Source organism: Alternaria alternata, assembly GCF_001642055.1.
Source record: "Alternaria alternata strain SRC1lrK2f unplaced genomic scaffold CC77scaffold_22, whole genome shotgun sequence".
In the NCBI taxonomy this organism is placed as follows: domain Eukaryota; kingdom Fungi; phylum Ascomycota; class Dothideomycetes; order Pleosporales; family Pleosporaceae; genus Alternaria; species Alternaria alternata.
In genome coordinates, this window is record NW_017306211.1 from 338,084 (window position 1) to 362,862 (window position 24,779).

General features: G+C 51.4%; 12 protein-coding genes and 1 pseudogene across 13 annotated transcripts; 4 read left to right on the top strand and 9 right to left on the bottom strand.

The window, feature by feature from the left end:
- Positions 1–80: 80 nt before the first annotated feature.
- CC77DRAFT_1024157 (hypothetical protein) lies at positions 81–2,169 on the top strand. The gene is made up of 3 exons (XM_018525817.1): positions 81–641; positions 708–1,050; positions 1,101–2,169. The coding sequence occupies exons 1-3, from the start codon at positions 332–334 to the stop codon at positions 1,963–1,965; spliced, it is 1,518 nt and encodes a 505-aa protein (XP_018381695.1). The 5' UTR covers positions 81–331; the 3' UTR covers positions 1,966–2,169.
- CC77DRAFT_t90 lies at positions 2,130–2,279 on the bottom strand (annotated as a pseudogene). Its single transcript has one exon. The product of its transcript is annotated as a tRNA-OTHER (tRNA).
- Positions 2,280–2,526: 247 nt separating this feature from the next.
- On the bottom strand, positions 2,527–4,340 carry CC77DRAFT_395147 (Paf1-domain-containing protein). Its single transcript, XM_018531523.1, has 2 exons — positions 3,983–4,340; positions 2,527–3,929 (listed from the first exon to the last, which is right to left on the bottom strand). Exons 1-2 carry the CDS (start codon positions 4,242–4,244, stop codon positions 2,836–2,838), a joined length of 1,356 nt encoding a protein of 451 aa, XP_018381696.1. The 5' UTR covers positions 4,245–4,340; the 3' UTR covers positions 2,527–2,835.
- Positions 4,341–5,750, bottom strand: CC77DRAFT_1078410 (C-4 methylsterol oxidase; the record flags this gene model as incomplete). The annotated part of the gene is made up of 2 exons (XM_018529284.1): positions 4,341–5,469; positions 5,523–5,750. 2 exons carry the CDS (start codon positions 5,748–5,750, stop codon positions 4,813–4,815), a joined length of 885 nt encoding a protein of 294 aa, XP_018381697.1. The 3' UTR covers positions 4,341–4,812.
- Positions 5,751–6,857: 1,107 nt separating this feature from the next.
- Positions 6,858–7,607, bottom strand: CC77DRAFT_396713 (hypothetical protein). Its single transcript, XM_018531527.1, has one exon. It carries the CDS (start codon positions 7,453–7,455, stop codon positions 7,072–7,074), a length of 384 nt encoding a protein of 127 aa, XP_018381698.1. The 5' UTR covers positions 7,456–7,607; the 3' UTR covers positions 6,858–7,071.
- On the bottom strand, positions 7,538–9,100 carry CC77DRAFT_397551 (hypothetical protein). The gene is made up of 5 exons (XM_018531528.1): positions 8,821–9,100; positions 8,706–8,772; positions 8,648–8,658; positions 8,534–8,591; positions 7,538–8,486 (listed from the first exon to the last, which is right to left on the bottom strand). The coding sequence occupies exons 1-5, from the start codon at positions 8,931–8,933 to the stop codon at positions 7,620–7,622; spliced, it is 1,116 nt and encodes a 371-aa protein (XP_018381699.1). The 5' UTR covers positions 8,934–9,100; the 3' UTR covers positions 7,538–7,619.
- Positions 9,101–10,573: 1,473 nt separating this feature from the next.
- CC77DRAFT_1024163 (DNA repair and recombination protein RAD26) lies at positions 10,574–14,786 on the top strand. Its single transcript, XM_018525818.1, has one exon. It carries the CDS (start codon positions 10,861–10,863, stop codon positions 14,608–14,610), a length of 3,750 nt encoding a protein of 1,249 aa, XP_018381700.1. The 5' UTR covers positions 10,574–10,860; the 3' UTR covers positions 14,611–14,786.
- Positions 14,787–14,826: 40 nt separating this feature from the next.
- CC77DRAFT_1098425 (hypothetical protein) lies at positions 14,827–16,103 on the bottom strand (the record flags this gene model as incomplete). Its single annotated transcript, XM_018529948.1, has 1 exon — positions 14,827–16,103. The coding sequence occupies one exon, from the start codon at positions 16,101–16,103 to the stop codon at positions 14,994–14,996; it is 1,110 nt and encodes a 369-aa protein (XP_018381701.1). The 3' UTR covers positions 14,827–14,993.
- Positions 16,104–17,186: 1,083 nt separating this feature from the next.
- Positions 17,187–18,446, bottom strand: CC77DRAFT_971519 (hypothetical protein; the record flags this gene model as incomplete). The annotated part of the gene is made up of 1 exon (XM_018535839.1): positions 17,187–18,446. The coding sequence occupies one exon, from the start codon at positions 18,444–18,446 to the stop codon at positions 17,196–17,198; it is 1,251 nt and encodes a 416-aa protein (XP_018381702.1). The 3' UTR covers positions 17,187–17,195.
- A 170-nt stretch (positions 18,447–18,616) lies between these two features.
- CC77DRAFT_1024165 (hypothetical protein) lies at positions 18,617–19,656 on the top strand. The gene has a single exon (XM_018525819.1). It carries the CDS (start codon positions 18,665–18,667, stop codon positions 19,373–19,375), a length of 711 nt encoding a protein of 236 aa, XP_018381703.1. The 5' UTR covers positions 18,617–18,664; the 3' UTR covers positions 19,376–19,656.
- Positions 19,657–19,910: 254 nt separating this feature from the next.
- On the bottom strand, positions 19,911–20,671 carry CC77DRAFT_944485 (hypothetical protein; the record flags this gene model as incomplete). The annotated part of the gene is made up of 2 exons (XM_018534970.1): positions 19,911–20,393; positions 20,474–20,671. 2 exons carry the CDS (start codon positions 20,669–20,671, stop codon positions 19,911–19,913), a joined length of 681 nt encoding a protein of 226 aa, XP_018381704.1.
- Positions 20,672–21,039: 368 nt separating this feature from the next.
- On the top strand, positions 21,040–21,529 carry CC77DRAFT_1065308 (hypothetical protein; the record flags this gene model as incomplete). The annotated part of the gene is made up of 3 exons (XM_018528800.1): positions 21,040–21,050; positions 21,119–21,422; positions 21,479–21,529. The coding sequence occupies 3 exons, from the start codon at positions 21,040–21,042 to the stop codon at positions 21,527–21,529; spliced, it is 366 nt and encodes a 121-aa protein (XP_018381705.1).
- Positions 21,530–21,871: 342 nt separating this feature from the next.
- On the bottom strand, positions 21,872–24,713 carry CC77DRAFT_399807 (hypothetical protein). The gene is made up of 3 exons (XM_018531529.1): positions 23,874–24,713; positions 22,873–23,820; positions 21,872–22,826 (listed from the first exon to the last, which is right to left on the bottom strand). Exons 1-3 carry the CDS (start codon positions 24,464–24,466, stop codon positions 22,013–22,015), a joined length of 2,355 nt encoding a protein of 784 aa, XP_018381706.1. The 5' UTR covers positions 24,467–24,713; the 3' UTR covers positions 21,872–22,012.
- Positions 24,714–24,779: the final 66 nt, after the last annotated feature.

Genomic DNA, 24,779 nt, shown 5'->3' on the forward strand with positions numbered 1-24,779 from the left:
GGGCGAGCATGGCAATCCGCCACCAACGCCCCGCACTTTATCGCCAGATCTCTAGTCACCGCTGATGCCTGGCACTATGTCCTCAACACCAACAACGAATGCAAATCAAACCAATAATCGTGCCTCTACACATGCACTCAAATGTATTAGCTTGCATCGCTCATATAATTGTTCCCTTTGGGATTGCTGCCTCGCCGCTTGCTCTTTCGCGCGAACAGGCTAACATCGCGAAATCATCGCGCAGTCACGCCCTTGCCCGCTGAACGACGCCTGTCCATATTCTATATAACACTTGCCTGTCGTCTTCTAATCATCATACCCACAGACCATCATGGAACTGCCTGAGGAACTTTACCTCGAGATCTTCTCATACTTGCCCCAGCATCATCTACGCTTAGTGTCTCGAACATGCCGCACTTTCGCGACCCTTACAAAGCCGTTGATGTTCCAGACAATCCATTTGGACGGCTCAGCCCAGACCGGATTTGGTCGAGTGGAGGATGGCCAGTATAAAATCCATCCCGGTCGTTCACGGACGGTGGAATTGGGCTCTCTGGAAAGTACTGTGGATGAGCTGTTGGCACTGGACATTGCGCGCCATGTTCGTAAGCTAAAGTTCAGTCCTACCTACTACGTAGATGGTAAGTTGGGTCTACGGATATTCTATCCATGGCCAGGCAGATACTGACCTGTTTTTTTTTCCAAAGGTTTCTGGTCGAGCTATCGCCGATGGCTAGAGAGGGAGCAGGATTACGAGGCAGACTTCCATAATATGTATGAAGAAGAAGAATTCGAGGAGGATTCCGAGGGCGAATATGTTGGTATCCGTCGTCGCGCCGAGGCACGGCTGGCAAGACCTGGTAAAGAGCGGAACTTGATTGAGCAGGCGGAAGCGATCTGGGTCTCCAAGGTTGAGGAGCAGCGCGAAAGGGCAGATGAAATCTCAGCGGTACTGGTTAAACTTTTCGCTCACATGCCGAGCTTGAAAGCTATCGAAATCCAAGAGTGGCATTGCGACTTGAGTGACTATGGGATTGTAGACGACTACGAGTGAGTACGACTAAACTACTGTCTAGATAGTGTCAGACTAACGTAGCCAGCAATGAGGTGAGTGAACAGTTCTCCGGATGCAGGACGACCTGGAAGCACCTTGAACTGCTAAGCTCTGCTCTTCAAGCGTCAAATAGTCGCATCCAGAGTCTAGTCCTCCCGAAGATTCATCCGTCCTCTATAACAACGAGTGCCGCCTTGGAGCACATGTTCAGCTCTCTCACTACACTCTCATTCAACGCCGAGAGTGTGGACTTTCTACTTGAGTCTCAAAACAACGAAGGCTCATTGCTTGCTTCGTTGATTTGTCACGCATCTCAGACATTACAAACGCTTGAGTTTCGCAACATAACTACATCACATCCACAACTACCGGATGTGGGAGAGCACTACATTGAAAAGCTCTTTGGTAGCGTCAGTGCTCCCGTCTCCACATATACGCCATTAGTTTTCCCGGCATTGAAAACTTTGAAGCTACGAAGTCTCCTTCTGGAAACACCGTCTCTTATCGACTTCCTCTCCCAGCAGCCAAAGTTGCAGTATGCTCATTTCGAGTACGTCTATCTTACTAGCATAGGATACAAGTGGCACAACGTCGCGCAAAAGTTGCCACCGTCATGCAACAAACTCTACATTGGTCGTTGTGGACATGAGAAATGGGCCTTGAATTCGCCCGCAGCATACAATCATATCAAGCCATTCTTACCCTTCAAAGAAGAATTCCCATCTACCTCAGGTTGGCGGCTGAACGAACTGGCTTTCCAAAGGGAAATGGATGATGACTTACAACGGCAGTTGGATGCCGGGATGGCTGGTGTGTTGCCGCCAGATCAGATGTATATGGGGAAGACGAGAGAAGAGTGGGTGGCTATGATGAGACTTGCTAGCGACCATGCAGAGTTTGAGAGGATTTGAGTTGGGTCAAAGGCAGGCGACATCGGATGTTCGGAGGAAGTGTGCTTCAGAGCATGTGCGTGGTTGAGAAGTGTGGATTGATTGTTGTTTAACGACCTATTTGAAACTTCCCATTGGGTATTCGGGCGGGGTATGCCAGGGAAGGAAAAAAGAAAAAAAAAGGACGTCGGAGACAGGACTCGAACTATCAGCCGTTAGTGGAGGTCATGACTGACTATAAGAATAATGCTTACCCTGCGCGCCCGAAAGCATGTGATATCTATGAGAGCTTTGCTCTTTCGAGTCACACCCGTTAACCACTCCGGCACTCCGACTTATGATTGGTTGATTTGAGAAATGTGGAAATTATTGGAAAGACTATTAGAGCAGTGAATTATGGCGCATGTGTCGGATCATCAACGGAAGAGACGCGAAGTCGACAGGAGTGACCCCGTTCTTCCTGCAACGTAGATACAACATAATCCTACTACAGCTAGAGACCCCACTTGGAGCTCAAAAGAAGAAGTACACTACTAAAGAGCTTACGGACCGCGAGAAGGCTGAGCTGATTGCGGCCAAATTCCAGAGGAGCAGTTGTTGTCGTGTACAGGAGTTATAGGTAGTCGCTTTCGTTGCTCTAAGTGTTCTCTTCCCTAGGATAGACTTGTCGCGCAATTTTCTACCATGAATCGAAAGAATACCAATCAGCAGATATCTTTTGAGTGAATTCCCTTATATGCCACGATATCCTATTCTTACATCCTCTGTAGCCTCACTAAACGCCTCGCTGATGACAATGCCAAACGGGTTCAATCTCGACTCTTGAAACTTCAACGATGAGAGCACTCACCCCTTCCTTCCCACCCTTACCCTAATCATCTACCCTCCAGACTACTCAATACCCTCTGCCCTCTTCCTATACCCCTCCCTCCTCGCCTCGCCCTCAGGCTCCTTGCCCGCCGCCTCAATAATATCAACCTTGGGCTGCTCCTCCGTCATATCAATCCTACCCGGCCGTCTCGGCCTCAACGACGTCCTCTGCGTGATGGGGTAAAAGTACGCCGCACGCTGCATCTTGCTATCCCTCAGCCTCTCACCCTCATGTTTCTCAGGATCGTGCAGCGCCAGCGCGACAACATCGCCATAAGTATCCGACGGGTCGCCAACCTGCTGGCTCGTCTCGTACGTACGCACGTTATCGTACTTGAAGCACTTGCGCGGTTGCCCTTCGTCGTCTTCGGCAATGTCAAAGTCAATGTCGGCTTCGTTGTTGGGGTCGTGCGTGGTGAAGTTGCGTTTGATGCCCCGGACCTTGCTGCGGTCTGCGGGAAGGAAGTATTCGAATTGCCAACGGGGGATTGGGGGTGGGACGGTGGGATCCAAGCGGTGCGCTTCGCGGTCTTCCATGTACTTTTCTTGGTCTTGGATCGTTTGGCCGGCAGGGCGCAGGAGGGCGACGTCAAGACGTGGGTCGTAGGAGGGATCGAGCGGGTTGTTGATGGGCGGTGCCGTGAACTTGAAGACCATGTAGCCGCCCGTGTCGGGCATGGCGTCCCAGTCCGGCAGAAGGGGGTAGGAGTCGACCAAGGTCAGGTTGGGGTTTCTGGGGTGTTTGGGCTTGTTCCATGCTAGGCGCTCTTCGGGCGTTGATTCTGCGGCTCTGAGGTGGTCGGCGCTGTCTTGGCCATTGTAGGCGTCGGCTGGGTAGGCGATGTTGAAGCTCTTCAAGATGTGTCGGGCGATGTTTGTGGGATCGTCTAGTGAGGTCTCTACTTGCTTTCGCTTCCTCCGTAGGCGCATCGTGTTGGACGAGTTGCTGGACTCGAATTTGGAGCCGCCGGTTGTGCTTGATGTGACGTATTCTGTTCGTCGCAGGAAGGTCGCGCCCTGGGCATTGGTCTGCGTCTTGCCAAGCTGGTTCGGCGGTCGCATCAGCGCCCTGTCTGCCGTGCTGAGCGGCGGTGGGTGAGGCATCGCCTGGATGGCTGTTCGACGCGTTAGTCGCTGTGAGGCGGTTGCGCCGTGGGTTCGTTCTTACCAGACTCGTCTCCATCGAATACCTTGGGGATACCCACCAAGTCGATGGGCATTCCCAGCTCAGCATCAGCCTCAATGTTCAGCGACTGTTCCCGCGCCAGTCTCGACGCAAAACCTGCCGATGTGTACTGGCCGCTCGAAAGGCCAGTGTTGGGAATGTCCAGCAGCTTTGGTGGACATGGTGGAGGAGGTAGCGCATTCGAATATCGGATTTTCGCAATGTAGTCCTGATGGACACCTGCAACAGGGCGCCCGGAGCTCATGATTCCGTGTTTTCGCGCGCCGTCGATTTGATGTGGTGGTGGTGATTGCGCGATTTGGGCGGGTCAAAGAAAGTTGATGAAGCTCGGAATGTAGACGCGCCAGTCCTCACCGCGCCAAGACGCCTTCCGCGCTATCACCAGGGGCGGCCTCGCAGCTCGTTCACCGTTTACCTGAGACACTTTTTCCACTTCATGCTATCCTCAATAAGCGTGTTCGTGCGTTTAAATGCATGTTCAACTGAGAAGATCGAATTGGTAAGTGATGAGATAATGATAACATTCAACGTAGCGACCGTAATAGTATTAGGTAGATATTCTATAATGACCCAGCTCCTATTCACACAAACACCGCTCTGCCGCCCATTACCCAGGGTCTTTACTGTCTATTGCCGCAGCCATCATTCATGGCCGCGGTTTTCTTATAACCCAAACGCCATGTCTCATACCAGCTCCGCATGAAGCAGGTGTGGGTAAGTCGGTCGGGAGTGGTTCTACCATCTTCCCACCGGCGAGTATATGCGGCTAAAACCGACAAGACTCCGAAACTTGTGAGCATGCCAGCACTCGTTTACATGGCCTTCTTAGCCTTGGCAGCGGCCAACTTGCGCTCTCGTCGCTTCTTGGAAGCCTCAGCACCGGCCTCGGTGTCAAGGACAAAGTCCCACCACCTGAAGCTGCTAGCGTAGTTACCAATGAACTTCTCGTGGTGAACGTCGTGGTGCTCGGCGCCGGCCCAGAAGGGCAGGAAGTGGTGCAGACTCCATGGGAACTCGTAACCGCTGTGTGCGTCGATGGCCTGGGACAGACGGAAGATGATCCAGACGTACATGGTCAGGATGTGGAGATCCTTGGTGATGGCGCAAAAGACAATGGGAACACCGACGGAACCGAAACCCAGGATCATGACTTCGATGGGCGAGGCGTATTCAGCAGCCAGGCCAAAGGGAGCAGAGTATTGGTGGTGGATCTTGTGGATGTTCTTGTAGAGGAAAGAGCTGGCGTGCATGGCACGGTGGGCCCAGTAGTGCCATGCGTCCTCGAAAACGAAGAAGATGGCGATCTGGTAAGCCATCTTGTAGATGCTAGGGAAAGGAACCGAGGTCTCGAGACCGAAGTATTGGCACATGGGGTGGAACAGCCAGATCTGAGGAAGCTCGACGGTAAAGTGGGAGAGGAGGACGAGGAGAGCGCATTGTGTTTGTTCCCAAGCAGAGGGGACTTTGTGCTGCGGCAAATTAGCTTTGGTCGCGATAGAGCTGGCAAGCCAGGCAAACGTACAGCTTGGATCTTATAGCGATTGAAGAAAGGTATGCAGTCGATGATGATCCAGGGAAGCGAGCGTCCGAAGTAAAAGGCCTCGTGGATAACAAAGGACATGATTCCTGTCGCCAGGACATCGTTGCCCATCCATGCGTACCAGGCCATCCACATCTTCTCGAGGTAGTTGAGCTGTACATTGTACGTGGAGATGTCCTCAAAGGTGCCCCAGTAGGTGTCCTGCGCCATTGGCGTCAGGATAGAAGTTGCGTTGTTCCTATCATCTGTTAGTATCACGGGTTTTGCGCGTTCGGGGCGGCTCGGAGGCGTACATTTTGGCTGTGTTCAGTATCCAAAAGAAAAACAATTGGCAGTTGTAGAATGAAGGAACGACTGCAGGTTGCAGAGAGGTGAAGGAGCGATTGGTGGAGGTGCTGCAGTGAAGAGGGAGCAAAGTAGCTGCAAAGGAGGCGGATTAAATTGGAGATTGGCGACGCCCTGATCGACGTGGTACCACTTTCGCCACTCAAGGTTCACTCTGTTCCGGCAAGCCAACGCGTGGGTAGAAATGCACTAGTGCCTGCCGAGAGTTGCGCCAAACCAATCACCAACGCGCCCCTTGGCCGTCTATGCCCGTTTCGTCGTTCACCGCTTTGCTGAGCTTTCTTTCGGCAGCGGCTCGAGTGTCCCCGGCATCTACCAAATCACGCCAGCGTTGCCCTACAGAAGACATGTGGATCGTGTCACAGTGAGCCCACCGCATGCTGATAAAGTCGCCTGCCGCTCAAGTTCTGGAACTGCGGCATCGCACTGTTCGCTCTGGACGCTTTCGGCAGGGCTAATGGCGAGAGCATGACGCGGTCGGCCCGCGACGAATCACAACACCACGAGTACGACGCTCTGCTCAGCCCCCTCCATCTTGTTGGCACTTGACATGAGCGCGTGTATGGTCGTCATTGAAGCTATTCATTGCAGCTACCCGTCTACATCTGCCATGTTATTCGACTATACAGTGACATTTTGCCCATGCGAAGCCACCTCTCGCCACATAAAGAAGACATCAATCGTCAAAACAACCAGGATCTCCCTGGTCTCGCAAAAGTTTCTTAATGAACGCGTATACAAGCTTTCTCATCTCTGATAGATTCTGGACTACGCAGCGTAATAGCTTCAACTCAACCAACACTCCAAGATCCAAGCCCCAAGAACTGGAAGTGAGATGCATACTAATCAGGTACACATTACGCGCCATCAGGCTGACATGTCGGAGAAAGGCCCTTCGCTGATCTCTAGTGTCATTGTTCTCTCTGAGCGTGATGAATTTCAAGCTCAAAAATTCTGTGTTGGTTCAAGATAAAGAAGGGCTCAATGAGGTCTACGGACGGGCTCAAGGAGGTTGGCAACGACCACGAACCGAAAAGTCCGTCCAACTTCGTCATGTAGAGGAGGTTACAGTTGCAACAAGGCCTCCGTAGGTGAGCCTGCGAAAGGATCATTACACAATATGGAGGCGCTCTTCCTAGTCGTGGTGTCCCCCAAGGCTAATGAACGCAACGCATTCAATGCAGCATTACCACTGAGGTACGGACATGTGCTCGAAAAGCGCTATCAAACAGACTTTCGTTATGAATACTCGAAGATGTTTCAACTTGGCATTCATATACGGTCGGATGAAACCAGTGGCGATGGAGCGATAGAAACAATAAGTGCCGCGTAAAGCGAATAGCTCGTGAAGTTGCGAGCCAGATATGCGTTCAATGATATTCTTGAAGATCTCGGCCGGAAAAAACTCAGATGCAGCCTTGGGTAGAAGTAGAGGAGCGCATGGCATCGCCGCAAGGGCGCCAGTCCGATCGTGAGCTTGGAATGCTAAACGTTTGTCCGCAAGTCGAAGGTGTCGTCCCATGATCATCGTCGATACGGAAGTCGCAAGAGGTTCTCGAATGTGCAGCATACATCTGAGCGGGGCTCGAGAGGTAAGCGAATATTGCCTGTGGGGAGTACTGAGCTTCCTGTCGCAAACTAACACACAGCTAGATCATCCTGTGTCGACTGAGCTCTTCGAGAGCTCGGTGCCAACTCCTTGTAAGGTTTGTGGACCAATCGATCACCTCCAGATCAAGTAGGAAGCACCTGCCTCACCTGCGACCCATCCCAGATCGCCGAGCCCCAAGTTGATGTACTCTTAATAGGCTCAATGGGTTCGAGCGTACTCCTCGGTGGCCTGAACTCCCGACTACACCTGTCGAATGTCGGGCTAGGTGATGGAATGATTGGCGTCCTGAACATGGCCGGGTTGCCGACTAAAGGCAACCCCGGACCAGGACTTGGCTGTTCTCTGCTCCTCGCCTTGCCTAGCGCTTTGCGAAAGAGTGGTCGGAGGAAGGGTACGGAGGCCGCGATGATACCGACATTCTGTTCTACCTGGCTCCACAACAGAAGATCTGGTGTGCTCAGCCCTTGTTGTATGTAGTCTGACAGCCAAAGGACGGTAGTGTGAAGTCGAAAGGCGGAAGATATCACGGCGATGATACCGACGGAGAAGATGGCGATCAGTTCGAGACGGCGTCGTAGCGGCAATGTCGGGATATTCAGGAAGAATATCATTGGTAGCGTCCAGATGATTACATCCGTGGTGAGATTGTAAACCGCGATGAAGAGCCAAAATGGAATCGGGTTGTAACACTTGACATGGAAGTCGTGCAGGACGAAAGCGCGGTACCATACATCATATGAGAAGGCATCTGTGATCGGAGTACACATAAGAATGGACGCGATAATCTGGGATATTCCGCCGGAGATTATGATGGCGAGTAATCCACGAACGACGTATTGGAAGCGCTTATTTGAAGAGGCGATGTGGTCGTAGAATAGTAGTATCGATGTCTTTATGAGACAGAGATCGAGGATGAAGTTGATTCGGTATAGCCATATTGACAGATTGGAGCCGACTACTATCGGTCTGAATGTTTCCCAGACGCCATCCTATGGAGTGTCAGATTTGTACTCTCAAACAGCCTGTAGTAGCTTACTATGGCGCTACTGTAATCAAGAAAATGGATCATGTAGCAATGTACTACCACTGATAGCCTGTGTGAAGTTCTGAGTCAGTTCAGTTCATCTGATCTCCGCGGATGTCTACATACCATGTAGCGATCTGGTTCTAGTCAGTGACAGCATCTCAGAAAAAGAACGTCTACTAACAATGGCTAAAAGCATGACCCAGTCAGACGATGTGAGCCTTCCAACATGGAAATGTCGAGCATAAAACCTGAGCTGTCAATCCGATGTTCGGTCAGACTTGCGATTGCTGGCGCACCTTAGAGCTACGACTATAGTCGATATAGAGGTAAGCACAAAAGCCAGCACGATAGAAAGCCGAGCATGAGGGGCTATTGGTGGAGGCCCTGTGGCACCCGACGCCGAAGTCATTTACGTGAACAATACAGAACGTTGGTAGGAAAAAGAAACCATGGAGGCGACGCTCATGATGATGTGTAAGGAGACGCCGCAGGCACTGACTATCAAACATCTAACGGCAATATCCACAACGCCAATCGCGCGCCAGATGCCGTTCTCTAACGCAATCATGCAGCGGGAGGGAGCTCCACACAAGGATCCGAGTCAGGACGCAGCCTATCCAGACTTGGGCCAAGGGATGAGTCGTGTTGCCCGAACTGGCTGAACAGTACGGCGCGGGGAAATCCCGGCATACAGTATTAGACCACTACGAGTGGTGCAACAGCAACCTGAATGAGCGATGCTGCATGGCTCGTCAAACCAACCTCTCGCTTCCCCGCATTCGTACCACGCGACTTTCACCTCTGCAGCCATGTTCACAGGCGTTGACAGGGTATCTATGGATAAATCTGAAAAGTGAAGCTTGGACCCACGCTTCAGACAACCCGCCAACTCAATTGTTCCTGTGACCAATTTGGAAATCCCCAGCGATAGCAGCCTAGCCTTGATCTCAGCTCTTCTGTTGACGTTCCGTGCACTCGTGCCATCGGATGAACTACCTCCTATTTCGAGTGGAAGTATTATACTCCGGCCGAGATGGGCATGTTGGAACAACACTGCGCGCCGCATCGCATCTGTTATCGGGCGCACCATATTCATGACCTAGGGTTGAAACGCGTGTCCACCTTATGACTACCGGCTGCTCCGGTAGTTCGGGGCAAACCGTTGATTTACAGGCACTCACTGCATGCCTCAGGCGATTGCATCGTGGAGAGATCGAGCCCGCGGAGACTCATCCTAGGCGTTGACTGCCAAGGGAGCCGTTAGCCTCGTCGATGAGATGAATCTGAGTCGTTTGGTATGTTGAGGCGGGCGGACTTGAGCGCAGGATTCAGCGCGCGCAAGCGATATGAAGGTGGCTTTGTTCGTTAAGACACCAACTCATGACTTGCATAGGGCTGATAGCCACCCGCATCAATGTCAACCCTGGACGGCCCGAATGTGGTGAATATAGGACGTGATGTTGGGCGAGTAAAACTCTAGTCAGGATGAAGACTTCGGATGCACCATGGTCCAGATCCCGGACTTTTGTTCAGGAATCGACGCGTCGCAATGAAATGGAAGAGGGCGAGTCAGATGGTGCGTAGGCGCCGGTGAGGCGGAGATTGACAGGATCGCGCTTGCTAGCTTCTCGAATGTCACTTGCATTACGCGGAAGAGACGAAGGCGCGGTTAACGAGATCGAGCTGGTGAACCATTGACCAAACCGTGATAAACGAACATCCAATGATCGAAGTTAGCAAGGGCGCTCAAAAGAGGTGAGATGGAAATCATAGACACGGCTCGTAAATGCCGTCGATGAAAACCATGATCGGCCAATTAGCAAATGCAGGTAGAGCTCATGGGATTTATGAGTTTACTCAGTGGCTCAGGTAATGTAATGCTCAAAAAAAAAATTCTCCGAGTGTACATTCTCGAAAGGCATTTGTAGATATCTGTCTACTCGGGCATAGTGGTGGTGGCGCGATGCCGCGGGCGCTGTCCGCACGCGTCCACTAGCGCGTTTAGTGATATCATCGCTCTGAGTGAAAGTATGATGAAACCATCCAACACAGTCGTGCCTTCGACGCCCACGATAATTTTTTCTCGACGCTGTACCCTAAAGCCTGGTTGGGTGTTGTCTACTGTCTCGTGATGGTTTCTTCTATGCTCTAGCGCTTTTGGCCTTTCCTTCACTTTTGTCCACTCGCCGCTGTTGCCTTCGGCGCAACTTCTCACGATCTTCTACCACCCACGTAGTTTGAGGCGCATCGCATACAGTCCTAGAAGCATTTCCCGAGAGCCGCTGATATAGTAGAAGCGCCTTCGTCTTTCCCATCGACTGTGCAAATCCGCCACCATGCCGCCGCCCTCCGAAGATGCTGCTCCTGCGGCGATGCCTGAGATCACACTCACCAACACCGACAATCATGACGATCCTGGTGATACCACCGCGCAAAATGGTGCACACGACTCAGAAGAGGAACTTCCGTCGGATGCTGACGAGGAGGCACGACTCAAGATGCTCACGACTGGCACACGAGCGCAGGATGACTTGGAGCGTGATATCGGCAGGCAGGCGGACCAGATGATGACCGAGCAGGCGGACGCTCGCGACAAAAAGCGTATAGAAAAGCTCGAGGCTGAAGCAAAACGCGCGGAAGCTGCGATACAGAAGCTCAAGAACCGCCTGGCTCTACCAGCTTTGGATACGCAGAAAGCCAAACTTCGTGGCGAGATCGCGGCATATCGGGACAAGATCGACAACTTGGATGGAGAAATGGACGGAATACAACAGCGTATCAATGATCGTCACAAGGCGCCTGGAGTGGAAGAGGCAGCGGAAGAAGGCGCAAAAGGGCCGCTGCCTAACGAAACCCGGGGCGAGTGGCTCATTCGCACAGGAAAGATCACACCGTTCTCCAAACTGGCGCAGAACCAGCCAGACTCGGGAACATTAGGCGAGGTCATGCTAGATGCTGAGGCAGAGGACATGGTGGTGGACACTGCGAAGGAACCAGTGTCACATCGCAACCTGATGAAGCCTGGTTTCCAAGATGTCGATTCTAGTTCTGAGGCCCCGAGCCCAAAGCCCACAGCTCGATCCAAGAAGCGACGGAAGGTCACTCCTGCTAGCGATACTCTCGGTTCGCGCGAATCAAGCGCGGCACATGGCTTCACCGATCCCGACTCCGACGATGCCTTCGAGCCTGGTATGTCAGATCGCCAGCTTGCGACGTTGGACGAGTCGGATGAGGGTTCGGACGATATGGATGGAGACGACTCATACGCGGAAGAGACAACTGGTCGCAAACGCAAAGCTAAAGGCAAGAAAACAAAAAAGACAAAGGCTGCTCCTGCAGAAGAAGCTGTTGTCGAGGACCTAGCAGGTGTTGACGATGGCAATGAGCGGGTTTATCGGAAGCGCATAGAGACTTGGTCCAGGAGCCGCGCAGCTGCAAGGAGAAAAGCAAAGGCGAGCAGGGGTGAGACAATTGCAGATGAGGACGACGAAGACGAAGAAGAATGCTACCAGCCTCATCCTACTGAAGCTGATACTGAGTTCGATGGTGGATTCCGCATCCCTGGAGATATCTATCCAGCCTTGTTCGACTATCAGAAGACCGGCGTGCAGTGGCTCTGGGAACTATATTCGCAGAATGTAGGCGGCATCATCGGCGATGAGATGGGTCTGGGTAAAACCATTCAAGCCATCGGCTTTGTTGCCGGCCTGCACTACTCCAAGAAACTTGTCAAGCCTGTCATTGTAGTGTGTCCGGCGACTGTCATGAAGCAGTGGGTCAACGAGTTTCACCGCTGGTGGCCTGCACTTCGGGTCTCTATTCTACACACTTCTGGAAGCGGGATGCTGGACACCCGTCGAGAAGACCGTATGGAACGAGAACTCGAGCTTCGGAATTATGGCGATTACGACACTACCTTGACCGGCGCCGGAAAGGCTGCCAAGAAGATTCTCGAAAAGGTTAAACGGGATGGCCATGTGCTTGTTACCACCTACTCTGGATTGCAAACCTACGCTGAGTTCTTGATTCCTACTGACTGGGAATGCGCCATCCTAGATGAAGGCCATAAGATTAGGAACCCAAATACTGCCATCACGATCCACTGCAAGGAGTTGCGCACACCGAACCGTATCATTCTTTCTGGTACGCCAATGCAGAACAATCTGACAGAACTTTGGTCGCTCTTCGACTTCGTGTTCCCAATGCGCTTAGGCACTTTGGTAAACTTCCGCAATCAGTTCGAGTTTCCGATCAAGCGTGGTGGATACGCAAACGCTTCAAACTTGGAGTTTGAGACGGCAGTACAGTGTGCCGAGACTCTCAAGGACGCAATCAGTCCATACCTTCTGCAGCGCTTCAAGATCGATGTTGCGACCGATCTGCCACAGAAGAAGGAGCAGGTGCTGTTCTGCAAGTTGACGCGTCAACAGCGACAAGCATACGAAGGTTTCCTGGCTTCAGAAGACATGAAGTCGATTGCCAGCGGCAAGCGTCAAATGCTATACGGTGTCGACTTCCTGCGTAAGATCTGCAATCATCCCGATCTGACGGAGCATAAGACATTGTCGAAGAAGCTGGGGTACGACTATGGCAACCCCAACAGATCTGGCAAAATGCAGGTTGTTAAGGAGTTACTGTCATTGTGGAAGAAGGGCGGACACAAGACACTCCTCTTTGCTCAGCATCGCATCATGCTAGATATCTTACAGAAGTTTGTCAGCCAACTACCTGATATCAACTGGCGTCGTATGGATGGTGAGACGCCGATCAAGGATCGACAGAACCTTGTCGACGAGTTCAACAATGACCCGAACTTACACGTCTTCCTGCTAACCACGAAGGTCGGTGGTCTCGGCGTCAACCTGACAGGCGCCAACCGCGTTATTATATACGACCCTGACTGGAATCCTTCAACCGATATACAAGCGCGAGAGCGTTCATGGCGTCTGGGACAGAAGCGAGAGGTTGAGATATACCGTCTCATGTCCGCGGGTACCATTGAAGAGAAGATCTACCATCGTCAGATTTTCAAGCAGTTCCTGACGAACAAGGTGCTGAAAGATCCTAAACAGCGACAATCATTCCAGATGAGCGATCTTCATGATCTATTCACACTTGGTGTCGAAAATGTCGAGGGCGAAACTGAGACAGGCAACTTGTTCCGTGGTTCGGAAGTCAAGTTTGAGGAAGATGGCAAGACTGCTGCTGCTGATGCAGCGGCCGATGCTACAGGAGCCGAGGACCTCGCCGCAGTAAAGGGTATCTCGCGAGCTGAAGCTTTCAAGGCCCCCGAGACTGACACAGAAGACGCTGCCACCACTAACGAAGACGGCACAACAGCCGACGATAAACCTCCTACAGACTCCCGTCTAATGTCAACCATCTTCGCCAAGACAGGCGTTCACTCTGTCCTCGAACACGACGCAATCATGAACTCCACAGCCGGCGGTCGCAAACGAAAAGTCCAAGCCGACCCAGCCTACATTCAACGCGAAGCAAAGCGACAAGCCGCCCTAGCAGCCGAACAACTCAAGAAGAGCATGCAAGAAGCCAGAAACGTGCCAGCGGGAACACCGACATGGACTGGTCAATTTGGCGAAGCAGGACGACCCGAGGCACCACGCGGTATGACATCCACGCGTGGCGGTCGTGGTGGTCGAGGTGGAGGACGGGGCGGCTCTGCCCCCTCTTCAACATCCATCCTTAACAATCTCGCCGCCCGCCAAGGTCGCCCTTCCCCCCTCAACCCAGGCACAACATCCGCCGCCTCATCGCGCGCCTCCACCCCAACTGCACCAACAACACCACAGACATTCCGTGGCCGCCGTATGCTCGAGATGATTCGCGATTTCATGCTTACGCATGGCGGTGTGGTTCCTAGTCGTATGCTCGTCGATCATTTTGATCACTATTGCCGTGCGCAGCCGGGGCGGAATGAGGAGTTCAAAGAGATGCTCAAGTTGATTGCTACGCTGGAGGTTAGTGGGAGTGCGCAGAGGGGGAGGTGGGTGTTAAAGGATGAGTGGAGGACGCCGAGCAATAACAACAACACGGCTGGTAGGGGGAGGGGTGTTGGTGGGAGGTAGAGATGAGTGACGGGGATGGTGGTACAAAAGATGTGGGACGCTGTTCAATGTGGCATTTCAAGGCGTTTATGTTAAGGGGTGATACCATTTTGCTATTTTGTCTATTCAGAATGCCAAGTGCTGGCACGTTTACTCGGAGATATATTAGGAATAATTCTAAGTTCTTTCACACTCGAGTTGGGGTTCTAAACAATTAACTTGTGATTCACAAAGTCCATAAGAGAGAACGCGTGTTTTTTGTCCAACCTAAAAAACAACGCCATACGTCCAGTAGGTTTCATCCGTTATCACAGCCATCGCCTGATTGACTGGGATGCAGGTAGTCCATCAGGTTTCATACATTTGCGAGAACAGACCGAAAGAACACGAGTCGCGTCGCTAATCTACTCGGGCTTGTGTCGCTCTTTGAGTAGAGAGTTTAGAGCTCCAAACGCGTCCCATGACTCAAGTTCTACACCAAGCCGGACCTTGTTCTCTGCTTCAAGCAGCCATTGATTCCACACTTCAGTCTTAGGCACATATTCTCTTGCCCAATCAATCTTCTTTGTATGATAAATTGTCGTCCAAAGGCATTGTGTGAATGAGTGATCTTCAATGATCTCTGGTTGACTGACAGTAAGGTCGATGTGCCATGACAAGCGGACCGGGAGAATCGCGGCAACCCAGTACAAAAGGTTTAGGACTGTATACGTGACAGCGAGTGCCGCTTTGAGAGCCCATACTGCATTGCCAAACAGTACGATGGAGCCCACAAGGGTGAGCCCACCCACAGTACCGCTCAAACCGCGCCCCGTGAAGGAGCTGACAGCGTAGTCGATGTACTCAGGATGGAAGTAGAGAAGACGGGCGATTTGTTCGTCGCATTCCACAACCGTGAAGCACCCGTTCGAGGATTTAATAACGACCGTACCTGGTGGTACCAGCCCTCTTGTCGGACGATATCTAGGAACCATTCGTGGTGTCCAACACATTCCGAGACATAGCAAAGGTGTCGTGAAGCTCATAACTAGGATACCAGTAAGAGCGACTGCATCTCCAAGCGCAAGCGCCCATCCTGCTAGCCCGAAAGTCATTGCGCAGCTGAAAACGGCGATTATATTCATCGGCGAAAACAATCTTGGTCGAATTGGGTATCTCTTCTTGAGACTTTTATCTTTAATCGCGGAATCCCACTGGATCTTGAGTAGACGTGTTGTAAAGGGTGATAGGTCAGACCCATCAGTGTGCAACATTCGACCAAAATACTGCAAAACCGGCCTGTTGTTTCCCGTCCATACCCCCGTAACCGGTGTTTCGTCCTCAGATGCGAGTTTCTTCGGTCGTTGAGCGAGGAGACCTTGAGGCGCCGGAATCAGTCGTGGAAGGAAACATGTCCAGGACATGCAGATCTGTTGGCTGCAAGCTATGATGTTGTGCTCGCCCAAAAAGGCTAGGATGTTGACAACGTCGAGACTCCAGTCATCGCGCACCTGGGGGAAAGTGATATTGATCATCTGAACAAATACGACAATGTTGTATTTTTGCAAGATGCAGAGGTTTTGACGGTACGTCTCTGTGCAATGGCACTGTAGCTGCTTCCAAGACTACTCTTGTGTTGCAGGAAGGTCGCTTAAAAGTTCAGCCGCATGAGGGGCGCAGTGCATGATCAGGCTCCAGGTGAGGCTATGCTTATCAGACTTGTCGAAATTCCGACTCTTCGACGGGCGTTGCTGGGCATTTTGGTATTTCGATAGTCGATAATCGAACTGTGTCTATAGAACGTTGCTGGTGAGATGGTTTCTTCAAGGCGTTGATCTAGAGAAAAGTTGGCCGCCTGTAAGTAGACAAGGGGAAATGTTCTCGGCTGTTGCGTGGGTCAAAAGCGCACCCAATCAGCCACACGCGTTTGAGGCGGTTTCCGCCCCGCGACAACTCCTAAAGCAACTACCAGGACTTGGACTGGAGAATGCGCCTCGTCCTACAGCCTATCGGTCGTATGGCAGACCGCGCATCTCTGAAGCAAGACTGTAACAACGCTCATGTCAACAGTGAGAGCTGCGTCACCAAGACCAGGCTCTATTACTTTTTGGGCCGGCTTTGGAATTGACATCCATAGGTAGCTGTGTCGAAAGGTTTATTGTCGTAAGAAAGATAGACGACCAGAAGGACTAGTAAAATGCAAAGATCATGGTCAGAATAGGTTGCTCGTAGAGCATAATCCGAAAGAGAAGATCATTGCTCTCATCTAAGCTCTTTCCGCTGCAGTCGTAGCAGGTCTGGGGCCCGTCGCAGCTCTCAACACAGGACTCACTGCTGTTGGCGTAGCAAGTCTTACTGAGGCTGTGAACAGTCTACAGACCGCAATTCCGGCTCTTCAAGCTGCGGTGACTATCAACTGGACGATTGGATAGGCTTTAATGACGGACATGTGAGTTCCCCACCGGTGTCGTAACGTACGGACTTGGGGACAGGAGGAAGGGCAGCTTTGGCTTGGTGCCGTACGAGATAGGTTGAGCTTATGACTCTGGCACTCTTTAGATGACAGCTATTACAGTGGTAGAGCTTTGGGGGGTGCCATGCATCTCACACCATTCATTGGCCAGTCGTCATTCGAGTTCGCACATGAAATCCGGCACCGTCCGCGACGGACTCCACCACTCGTCGTTCCTCTTCTCTGGGCCCAGCGTAGTGCCGGTCCGTCTGACCAACCACTTCCAGTATTTCATCGCATGGTACATGTCCCTCCCAAAGCTATGCCAGCTCGTGATCACAAATGTATTCCGGCATCGCTGCACACGATACTTGGTCGGACACGAGCGACACTGCCAGTATATCTTCTCTCCGGCTTTGGAAGCGAATACCTGCGCTTGCTCTGACGGTGTCAGGGGTCCGAAAGTACTTACGTCAACTCGCGACTGATCCGATTCTGGAAATGCAGAGGCGATGACGTGTGTCAGCAAGCGACCATTCTGCTCTGCACTTCGACCATTGATGTACCGGGATGATTCGGGTGTATTTGTAGCGGTGGACTGGTGAGGGCAGAGACGGATAGGTAGAGTAAGCAGATCCGTCGCGCTGATGCGCTTGCTCGCTTGACTCCGGAAAGTGTGCACATGCTTGAGCACCAGATTGCCGTCGATACGCCGACCGGTCGAGTCAAGGCACCAGGATAAATCCTTCTTCATAATCTCAAAACTACCAGATAGTATGTCAAGGAGGGGTCCGACATCGCCCTTCGAAGCAAAGTCTTTGGTTTCCTCTATGGCGTTGGTGATGTGTATCAGCACTGGGTTGTATCCTTGCGACGCATCTTGGGGGAGGTAGTCGATCATTGCATTTTGTCCAAAACACCGCTTAGTCAGTTTTGTGCCTCGGTGGTTTCTTGGTGGTTGCAGAGGGGGATGAAGGGTGTCGCAGCGCTCGCAGTATTCCAGTCTGTCACCCCAATCTCGCGCCAAAAGCTCGATGAAGTCGTACCGGTGCGCGGACCATCGGCCTTCCGTCTTCAACGTGGCCCACGACTGCGTCCCAACTGTTTCAGCGGCCTCTTTGCATGTCAAAGTAAGGCAGATGACTGATGTCAGGGGAAGACGTGTTGCAATTTGCTCGATCAGTTCCTTTGGAAGAGCGAACAAACGGAGCTGTCTGTTGGGATCCGCGTTGATTATATCTTGATGACGAGCAAGGAATGCAAAAGTTGGCGGCTTTGGTATCCTGCGTCGAATGATGCTCGTTTTGGGAGTCGCTGATGATGATGGCGTTTGTCCGCTCCGTGTTTGTCGGCGCGTTGACGCTACGGCGTTCTGGCTTGATGCGATAGCCCGAGAACGTACCGAAGAACGGGTGGATCTCGGCATGGTCTGTAAGTGCACTTGATCTGGAGTAATCTGCCAATTAGAGCTGCATCGACATGTTGATGGACGAATGCGATGTTCTTATACGAGGTAGATGTGAGTGAGCTAGCGTGGACACTAAGTGATTGCTGCCTATTTACCAAGGCAGCACTCCTGCTCCTCATCTCAGAGCAGCGTGATGCTCATCTCACCCGGATCATCTCCATCATTACGCAGTCCCGATGGCAACTGATACCACAATATATCTGCGCGCCCCCAATGCTGTGCGCTTCGCGTCGCCTGCGTGTGTCCTTCCTCCGCCGCTAAAATGGCTCAGCGGCACCTGGAAGCTGACGAGTTCTACTCTTCCCAGATGGCGCAAGGCACGCGACGTGACGATAAACTACGCACTCGTTCCAAGTCCTGCAGCTATTACGGGCGAAGAAATTCTTACGCTCCAGTACGGTACTCAGCTTGAGGACTTCATGTTCTGGCAGGAACCATCTGGTCCTTCGGTAACATATCGATCGGCAATGGGTCTGAGCAAACCGATTAGACCAGGTGGGAAAGCGAACGGCGAGCTGACACCGGATCTGTATGGGGACACTTTCCATCATGGGGAGCGGACAAGCCTTGTTTACACACGACGTGGTAACGGATGGTCGAGACTGATTCGTCAAGGATGGGAGATCCTCGGGTACGGGATACACCCACCATCGCCATACGGACAAGAGCACATCTGCTCTGCTGACGGTAACTCGTGGATCGTGATCTATGTTGCCAAAACGCCAATGGCGCCTGCGGGCCTTAACATTCTCTGCCGCTTTGGACAACTACCAGACGATACCGTGGACGCGATCAAATTGATGCTTACGAGTCTTGGACACGATATGACAGCTTTGGCAGAAAGGCTTTTCAGTGTTCCCATAACGAAAGAAATGGAGAAAACATGACACCTCATTCCTGGAACAACGATCGGAATGTAAGACAGACAAACGACCAGAAGGACTAGCGAAATGCAAAGATCATGGCCAGAATAGACTGCTCGTAGAGCATGATCAGAAAGAGAAGTGCGACTTTAAATGCTGGAACGGAGGGGTTTTGTACGATGCTGACACTGCAAGGGTTGGCATTACTTTGATAGTGTCAATTGATCGTCCTTACTTCACATACGACCATAGGACACTGAAAATTAGGCTTCCCGTCCGCTCAGCCATATACAAGCAGTGTACCGGCGGATTAGTAGTTAGGTGGGTGACCACTAGCGAATCCCCGCTGTTGTATGTTTTTGAATTTTTGCTCGTCTTTTTTTTTTGGTGGGGGGGGGGTTGATGAGGTGGAGAGTAGAATCTTGGGAGGGGAGGCGGGGTTGGGTGGAGATTCTGAGTGCCCGACCATCATCGAGCTCGGCTCCGAGGCCAACAAAATAAGAACGCCAAATCCCGAGATCCTGTTCAACACCCGCATGTGGATTTCAGCGCCACCACGCTAGTCGTCGTTTTTTGGAGTTTCGACCGCAGCCCCAGGTCCGACTCCCGGACCACACGACATCCGTCTTTGCCTTCTTTCTTTCCGTACTAGCTCAACCTCCACCCTTACCAAGTCATCCCCAATAACGCCTCGCAACCCGTTGTCGTCGACATCGAAATAGAGCGCCCACTCTCCAGGTCCATATTGAACAGCGATAAACCCCTCCCAACCCATGAATGTGACCCGGCGATCCATCTTTGTCACGTCCCATGGGCCAACGATCTGAGGTTCTGAAGCAACTCGATCGCCGTGTTTGACTTCGCAAGTGTCGCGATCCACATATATCCAGTTCAACTGGGGTGGGTCATCTGAGATGGTCGATACCATGCCTTCCCCCTGTCGTCCCCAGTCTTGGTCTGGGAACGGCAGGAAGTAGCCTGCAAATGGGTGATCTTCGGGATGGCCGTCCGGAAACTCATCTGACGGTACATTGAGATAAAGCTGGTGTAGTCATGTTAGCTGTGAAGCTCGAAGAAAGATCCAACAAGCGTCGGCCGCAAGCCCGGAAGGGAATGCTTCACCTTGTTTTCGCTGAGTACCACTTCGCATTGATCGATTTCGCGACCGCTTCTTGTGGCTCGCGAACAGGATATTGAGAGATTAGTCTTCAGGCCCCGATGCTTTTCCCTGGCATTTTGTCTTTGGCCTTGACGCACTGCTTCAGTTGTGCCTATGATTGCGGGGCAAGTAGCGATGGCAGTCAGAATGCCTAGCACCATGATACTTGGGTTCCTGATGGAGTTGTGCGAAGATGATTGCGTTATGGTCTGACCATATTTAAACCTGCTTTTGCGCTCGGTGCTCGGTCGGTATGGATCTAGGATCCTATACCTGGTAGGTGTCCTTGCTCTCACGGGAACAAAACTTGATTGAGAGTTATTAGAAGAAAGGCGCACAGGTTTCAGAGTGGATTCTGTAAGTCTCGGGCCGTTGTTGCGTCATGGCATCTAATGGGTATCTGAAGCTTAAAGGAAGAGCTCAGTGTGATTCCAAGTTTACCATCTATATCTTTGACCCTTCGATCAGGTATTGAATCTTAGCAAGGACTTCTCCCAATCCAATTGGAACATCAGATTGCACTATCGACATGTCTTCAGAGTAAGTCATAACATCTAACTTTCAGTGTTCTTGTTATATCCCAAAATATCGTTCTAATCGATAGCAAGTTCCCCAGCCGGCGACGCAACCAACAACACTACCACAGAAGCACCCCAGACTCCTAGGAAAAAGCCCTCGAAACTCGGAGGCCAGAGCAAGAATAACGAGATCGAAAAGGCTCCAGCGCCTCAAGCATCCCAAACATCGGACGATGACGGCGGAGACACCGAACTAGAAGCCACCATCGCAAAACCCAGAAAGGGCCGTCGCATGGTTCCTGTCCACCAATCGCGCATCGCGGACCGACCCGTGAAAGAAGGCGAAAAGGACAGTTCGCTCAAGATCAAGATCGAGCTAGATCTTGAAGTCGAGGTAGAACTCTACGCCCGAGTTAAGGGTGATGTGACAATTGGGCTGATGTAGCCCAGGTCGAGATTTATGCGCGCGTCAAGGGAGACGTGACGATTGGTTTACTGTAAGAGTGAGTCGGTTGCTACATTATTACTGAGCGGAAAGTAACGTGTGTCATGCTTTAGTACCCCGGAAAATAAGTGAAATCTCGATAGATGCAGCACTTTCCTCTGCGATCGACTTGGATACCCGAATGCATGACAGCTGAGTGCAATGAACGGAGGAAAAGTTGCATGCGCGACGACTTGCGAGTAGTGGGCTGAGATCATTGCGATAGTAACTAGTCACACAAGAAGAAAGGGTGGAAGCTTGAGTGACCACGAAGGTCTAAGGCCGACCTGTATTAGTGAAAGGCGTGCCAAGAAGTGCATGAGGCTTCAAGCCAGTGGCTCAACCGCTCGAGCCACGTCTTGTGTGATTCACTTGAATCTTTGGGCGAGGAATGTTGTTCACAATATCTTGAGTATGCTCTGGAATACAGTATTGTCATCTAATCGATTTCCTCATTGTAGATTCCTCCCCAATAAGTTTCTGATATCTCGAGAGTAAGCCTATACGCTTATGTCCGTCGTGAAAGTGCATCGTCCTCCACTCGCGTCGTTTCCGTCTCTCACGTAAGCCCACTGCAGCGGCAGGAAAGCACAGTCTTTGTCGTCTGGGTGCGCGTGACAGTTCGCGCTGATCGCAGCACTGCACGTGCTCACCAACGGCATAGGACATGGCTCGTCCCCTCGACCTTTCCTCCTTGTCGACACCTTGTACTTGAAAGTGAAGCCAACAAAAAGTAGGTATAGAACAAGCACACTTCCACTTCCTAGCGCAAGAATGATACCCAAGCTGGAGAATCCAATGCAAGACCCATCCATGTCTGGAGCTCGTTCGAAGGTTTTTCGTGGCTCATATTTAGGCACATACGCGACTGTTTGCACAACGAATACGCTCTGGGAAATGAAGAAGTGTAAAAGACCAGAGAGAGCCATTAGAGTGCCAGAATATCTGTAAGGAAGAGAGAGAAAGAACGAAGAGCGTTGTATCCCTCTTGGTGTAGACACTCTTAATGCCTTGCGCCTCGAGGTGTACTTGTTCCATTCTGCTGCTACGAGCATAACTGTTAGCAAGTTATTGACGAGAAGGTAAAGCGCGCTGACGATAGCTTGGAACATGTTGGCGAAGAGTACTGCGAAGAAGAAGCCCTTGGTTGGACCGAGTCGGCCAGTGATACCCGTTAGTGCTGTAGCAAACTGTTGCGGTGTACCTAGGCCATAACTTCCAAGTGACATAACATCTGTGTCTACGCCTTGAGCTTGTTGGGAGACTATGGTCATGTGGAGCAGAAAGCCCACGGTTCCGATTGTGATTGCACATCTAGAAGAGTTAGCTATGCTTCTGACAACGGATTGATTGACCTTACGATGATATGGTCAACACCCAACGACTTAGACTCGCTGCGCGAAACCAGCGGACCGAAGTAGGCGAGGCGCTCGGAATGTTCAAAGGCCATTCTTTTACAAAGTCTCGTTTACTGGCAAGGCCGCACGTATCTGTAGTTTCGTCATGCTTCCGTAGAAAACTCGCCATTGCATCACCAAGCGTAACAAGGTAGAGCGATTTGCCAACTGTAGAGGTCTCCTTTGGTTGAAAGATAACTTGTACAGCCCTTGTGAAGGTCTGTGCGATAAATCCTCGTTTTTCTTTTGAGCCAGACAGGTACCGGGGGTTGATACCGATTCGATTGTGCAGACGAATTGTGAGTGCGATGCAGATGCACTTTACCAGATTCAGTACAGTGACTATGCTCAAGATCACCTTGCTTACACGCAACATGCACTTGTCGTCCATATTCTGCAGCTCATCTCGTGGGAGGCAATGGTCCACTTTAGTCCACACATCGTCGCTTGGGTCATCTTTGAGGTTTCCGTCGAATTGGAATCTAACCAATGTCCAAGTATCTTCATAAGGAGACTTCATAGTCTTTGGTGTACAGCTGACGCGAGTTGCTAAGTTCCACTTATTACACATCCAGTCACTGTTCATGCGCCAGTATATCGCCGATTCGACTGTGGTACCGTTCCATAAGAAAGACGAGCGTTTGTTGCTGTGTTCGTACGACAATTGGTCGTTCATGGTCACATTAGCACTGACCAGCAACAAGCTACTGAGGCCAGCCAATCTTCCAGCGTATCTAGCGATGCATTCCTTGTTGTCCAATTTTGGAAGGCGTAGTGCATTCTGTCTTATGAAGTCGAGATCTGGACTGTCGACGAAGAGCCAAGGATTTGGATCGTCCAAATAGTCTGTAGTCACGTATCCTGTCGAATAAGTACTGAATGGAGTTGTAGCAAAGACTGCGGAGTTCCAACTTCGCAATTATTAGCCAGCATAACATGCAGTTGCTCGTGAGTCCAGACTTACAACAAATGCAATAGCCCCGAACTCAACATCAACAAGAACCACAGTGTTTTCTGCTGTGCTGGAACCCTCCTCAGATTCCTAAAACTTTGAATGCCGATATCGAACCACCTTCCTTTCGTATGTGCCTTATCAACCATTTCTCTGGTAGGTGCGACTAGGAGCTGAGCACAGTAATTACTAGCAGCCAGTAGCAGAGTAGAGAGAACGTTGATTCCAACATGAAGCCATTTGTTCCAGTCTTTGACCCGTGCACAATCATCCCCACCACCAGCCCCGAGAATGTCGCTGATATTCTCCTTGACACCATGCTGCACAGCCGCCCAAACCGTCAGAGCCAGATTAAGCGACAGAATTAGGACAGACAGGCCTTGTATGAGAAGTAAGCCAACATCTCTGTCCGTGAGACGTTTAGACCAGCGCGTATCAGTGTGCGGATCGACTTCTGGCAACCACTTCCGAAGATGAACAATACGGCCGAAACGATTGTCCTCTGTCGCACATGCTGCATCATCTTGTGGGGGGTGTGGAAGGAGTAAGGTCTGCGACTCCGGTTGCAACTGACTTAGCTCATAGTCATCGAAGTTGCGCGGCATTCCTGCTTTCGAGTGTAGTATTGAGATAGAGCTCAGGTGTTTATCCGAACAGGACGGGCAACCGCTTATACACGAGGCGGATAATGACTCTCGATGACATTGGTCCACGTAGGGTGCAGTGATACTCACGCCATAGCATAAAGACTGTAATCTCCGACCAGTGAGCAACTTACAAAAAGGTTCTTCTGAGGCTCAACCAACTGAGGGTGGTCAGCTTTCGTGTAGATTTGCCTAAGCCGGAATGCTAAGCATGCACGTTGCCACTTCTTGGAATGCAGTGTATCAGGCTGAGCGCCCAGCGTATGCCTACATC

What these genes read in the sequence shown, in the direction of transcription:
- CC77DRAFT_1024157 (XM_018525817.1), top strand. Translation starts at nt 332, where the DNA reads ATGGAACTGCCTGAGGAACTTTACCTCGAGATCTTCTCATACTTGCCC. An exon ending in TCCTACCTACTACGTAGATG is followed by an intron (nt 642 to 707) that starts GTAAGTTGGGTC and finishes TTTTTTCCAAAG; the next exon opens with GTTTCTGGTCGAGCTATCGC. An exon ending in GGGATTGTAGACGACTACGA is followed by an intron (nt 1,051 to 1,100) that starts GTGAGTACGACT and finishes TAACGTAGCCAG; the next exon opens with CAATGAGGTGAGTGAACAGT.
- CC77DRAFT_395147 (XM_018531523.1), bottom strand. Translation starts at nt 4,244, where the DNA reads ATGAGCTCCGGGCGCCCTGTTGCAGGTGTCCATCAGGACTACATTGCG. An exon ending in ATTCGATGGAGACGAGTCTG is followed by an intron (nt 3,930 to 3,982) that starts GTAAGAACGAAC and finishes CGCGTCGAACAG; the next exon opens with CCATCCAGGCGATGCCTCAC.
- CC77DRAFT_396713 (XM_018531527.1), bottom strand. Translation starts at nt 7,455, where the DNA reads ATGCTGCACATTCGAGAACCTCTTGCGACTTCCGTATCGACGATGATC.
- CC77DRAFT_397551 (XM_018531528.1), bottom strand. Translation starts at nt 8,933, where the DNA reads ATGACTTCGGCGTCGGGTGCCACAGGGCCTCCACCAATAGCCCCTCAT. An exon ending in ACTATAGTCGTAGCTCTAAG is followed by an intron (nt 8,773 to 8,820) that starts GTGCGCCAGCAA and finishes TTGACAGCTCAG; the next exon opens with GTTTTATGCTCGACATTTCC. An exon ending in TTGATTACAGTAGCGCCATA is followed by an intron (nt 8,487 to 8,533) that starts GTAAGCTACTAC and finishes GACACTCCATAG; the next exon opens with GATGGCGTCTGGGAAACATT.
- CC77DRAFT_1024163 (XM_018525818.1), top strand. Translation starts at nt 10,861, where the DNA reads ATGCCGCCGCCCTCCGAAGATGCTGCTCCTGCGGCGATGCCTGAGATC.
- CC77DRAFT_1024165 (XM_018525819.1), top strand. Translation starts at nt 18,665, where the DNA reads ATGGCAACTGATACCACAATATATCTGCGCGCCCCCAATGCTGTGCGC.
- CC77DRAFT_399807 (XM_018531529.1), bottom strand. Translation starts at nt 24,466, where the DNA reads ATGCCGCGCAACTTCGATGACTATGAGCTAAGTCAGTTGCAACCGGAG. An exon ending in TCGGGGCTATTGCATTTGTT is followed by an intron (nt 23,821 to 23,873) that starts GTAAGTCTGGAC and finishes ATAATTGCGAAG; the next exon opens with TTGGAACTCCGCAGTCTTTG. An exon ending in TGGGTGTTGACCATATCATC is followed by an intron (nt 22,827 to 22,872) that starts GTAAGGTCAATC and finishes TAACTCTTCTAG; the next exon opens with ATGTGCAATCACAATCGGAA.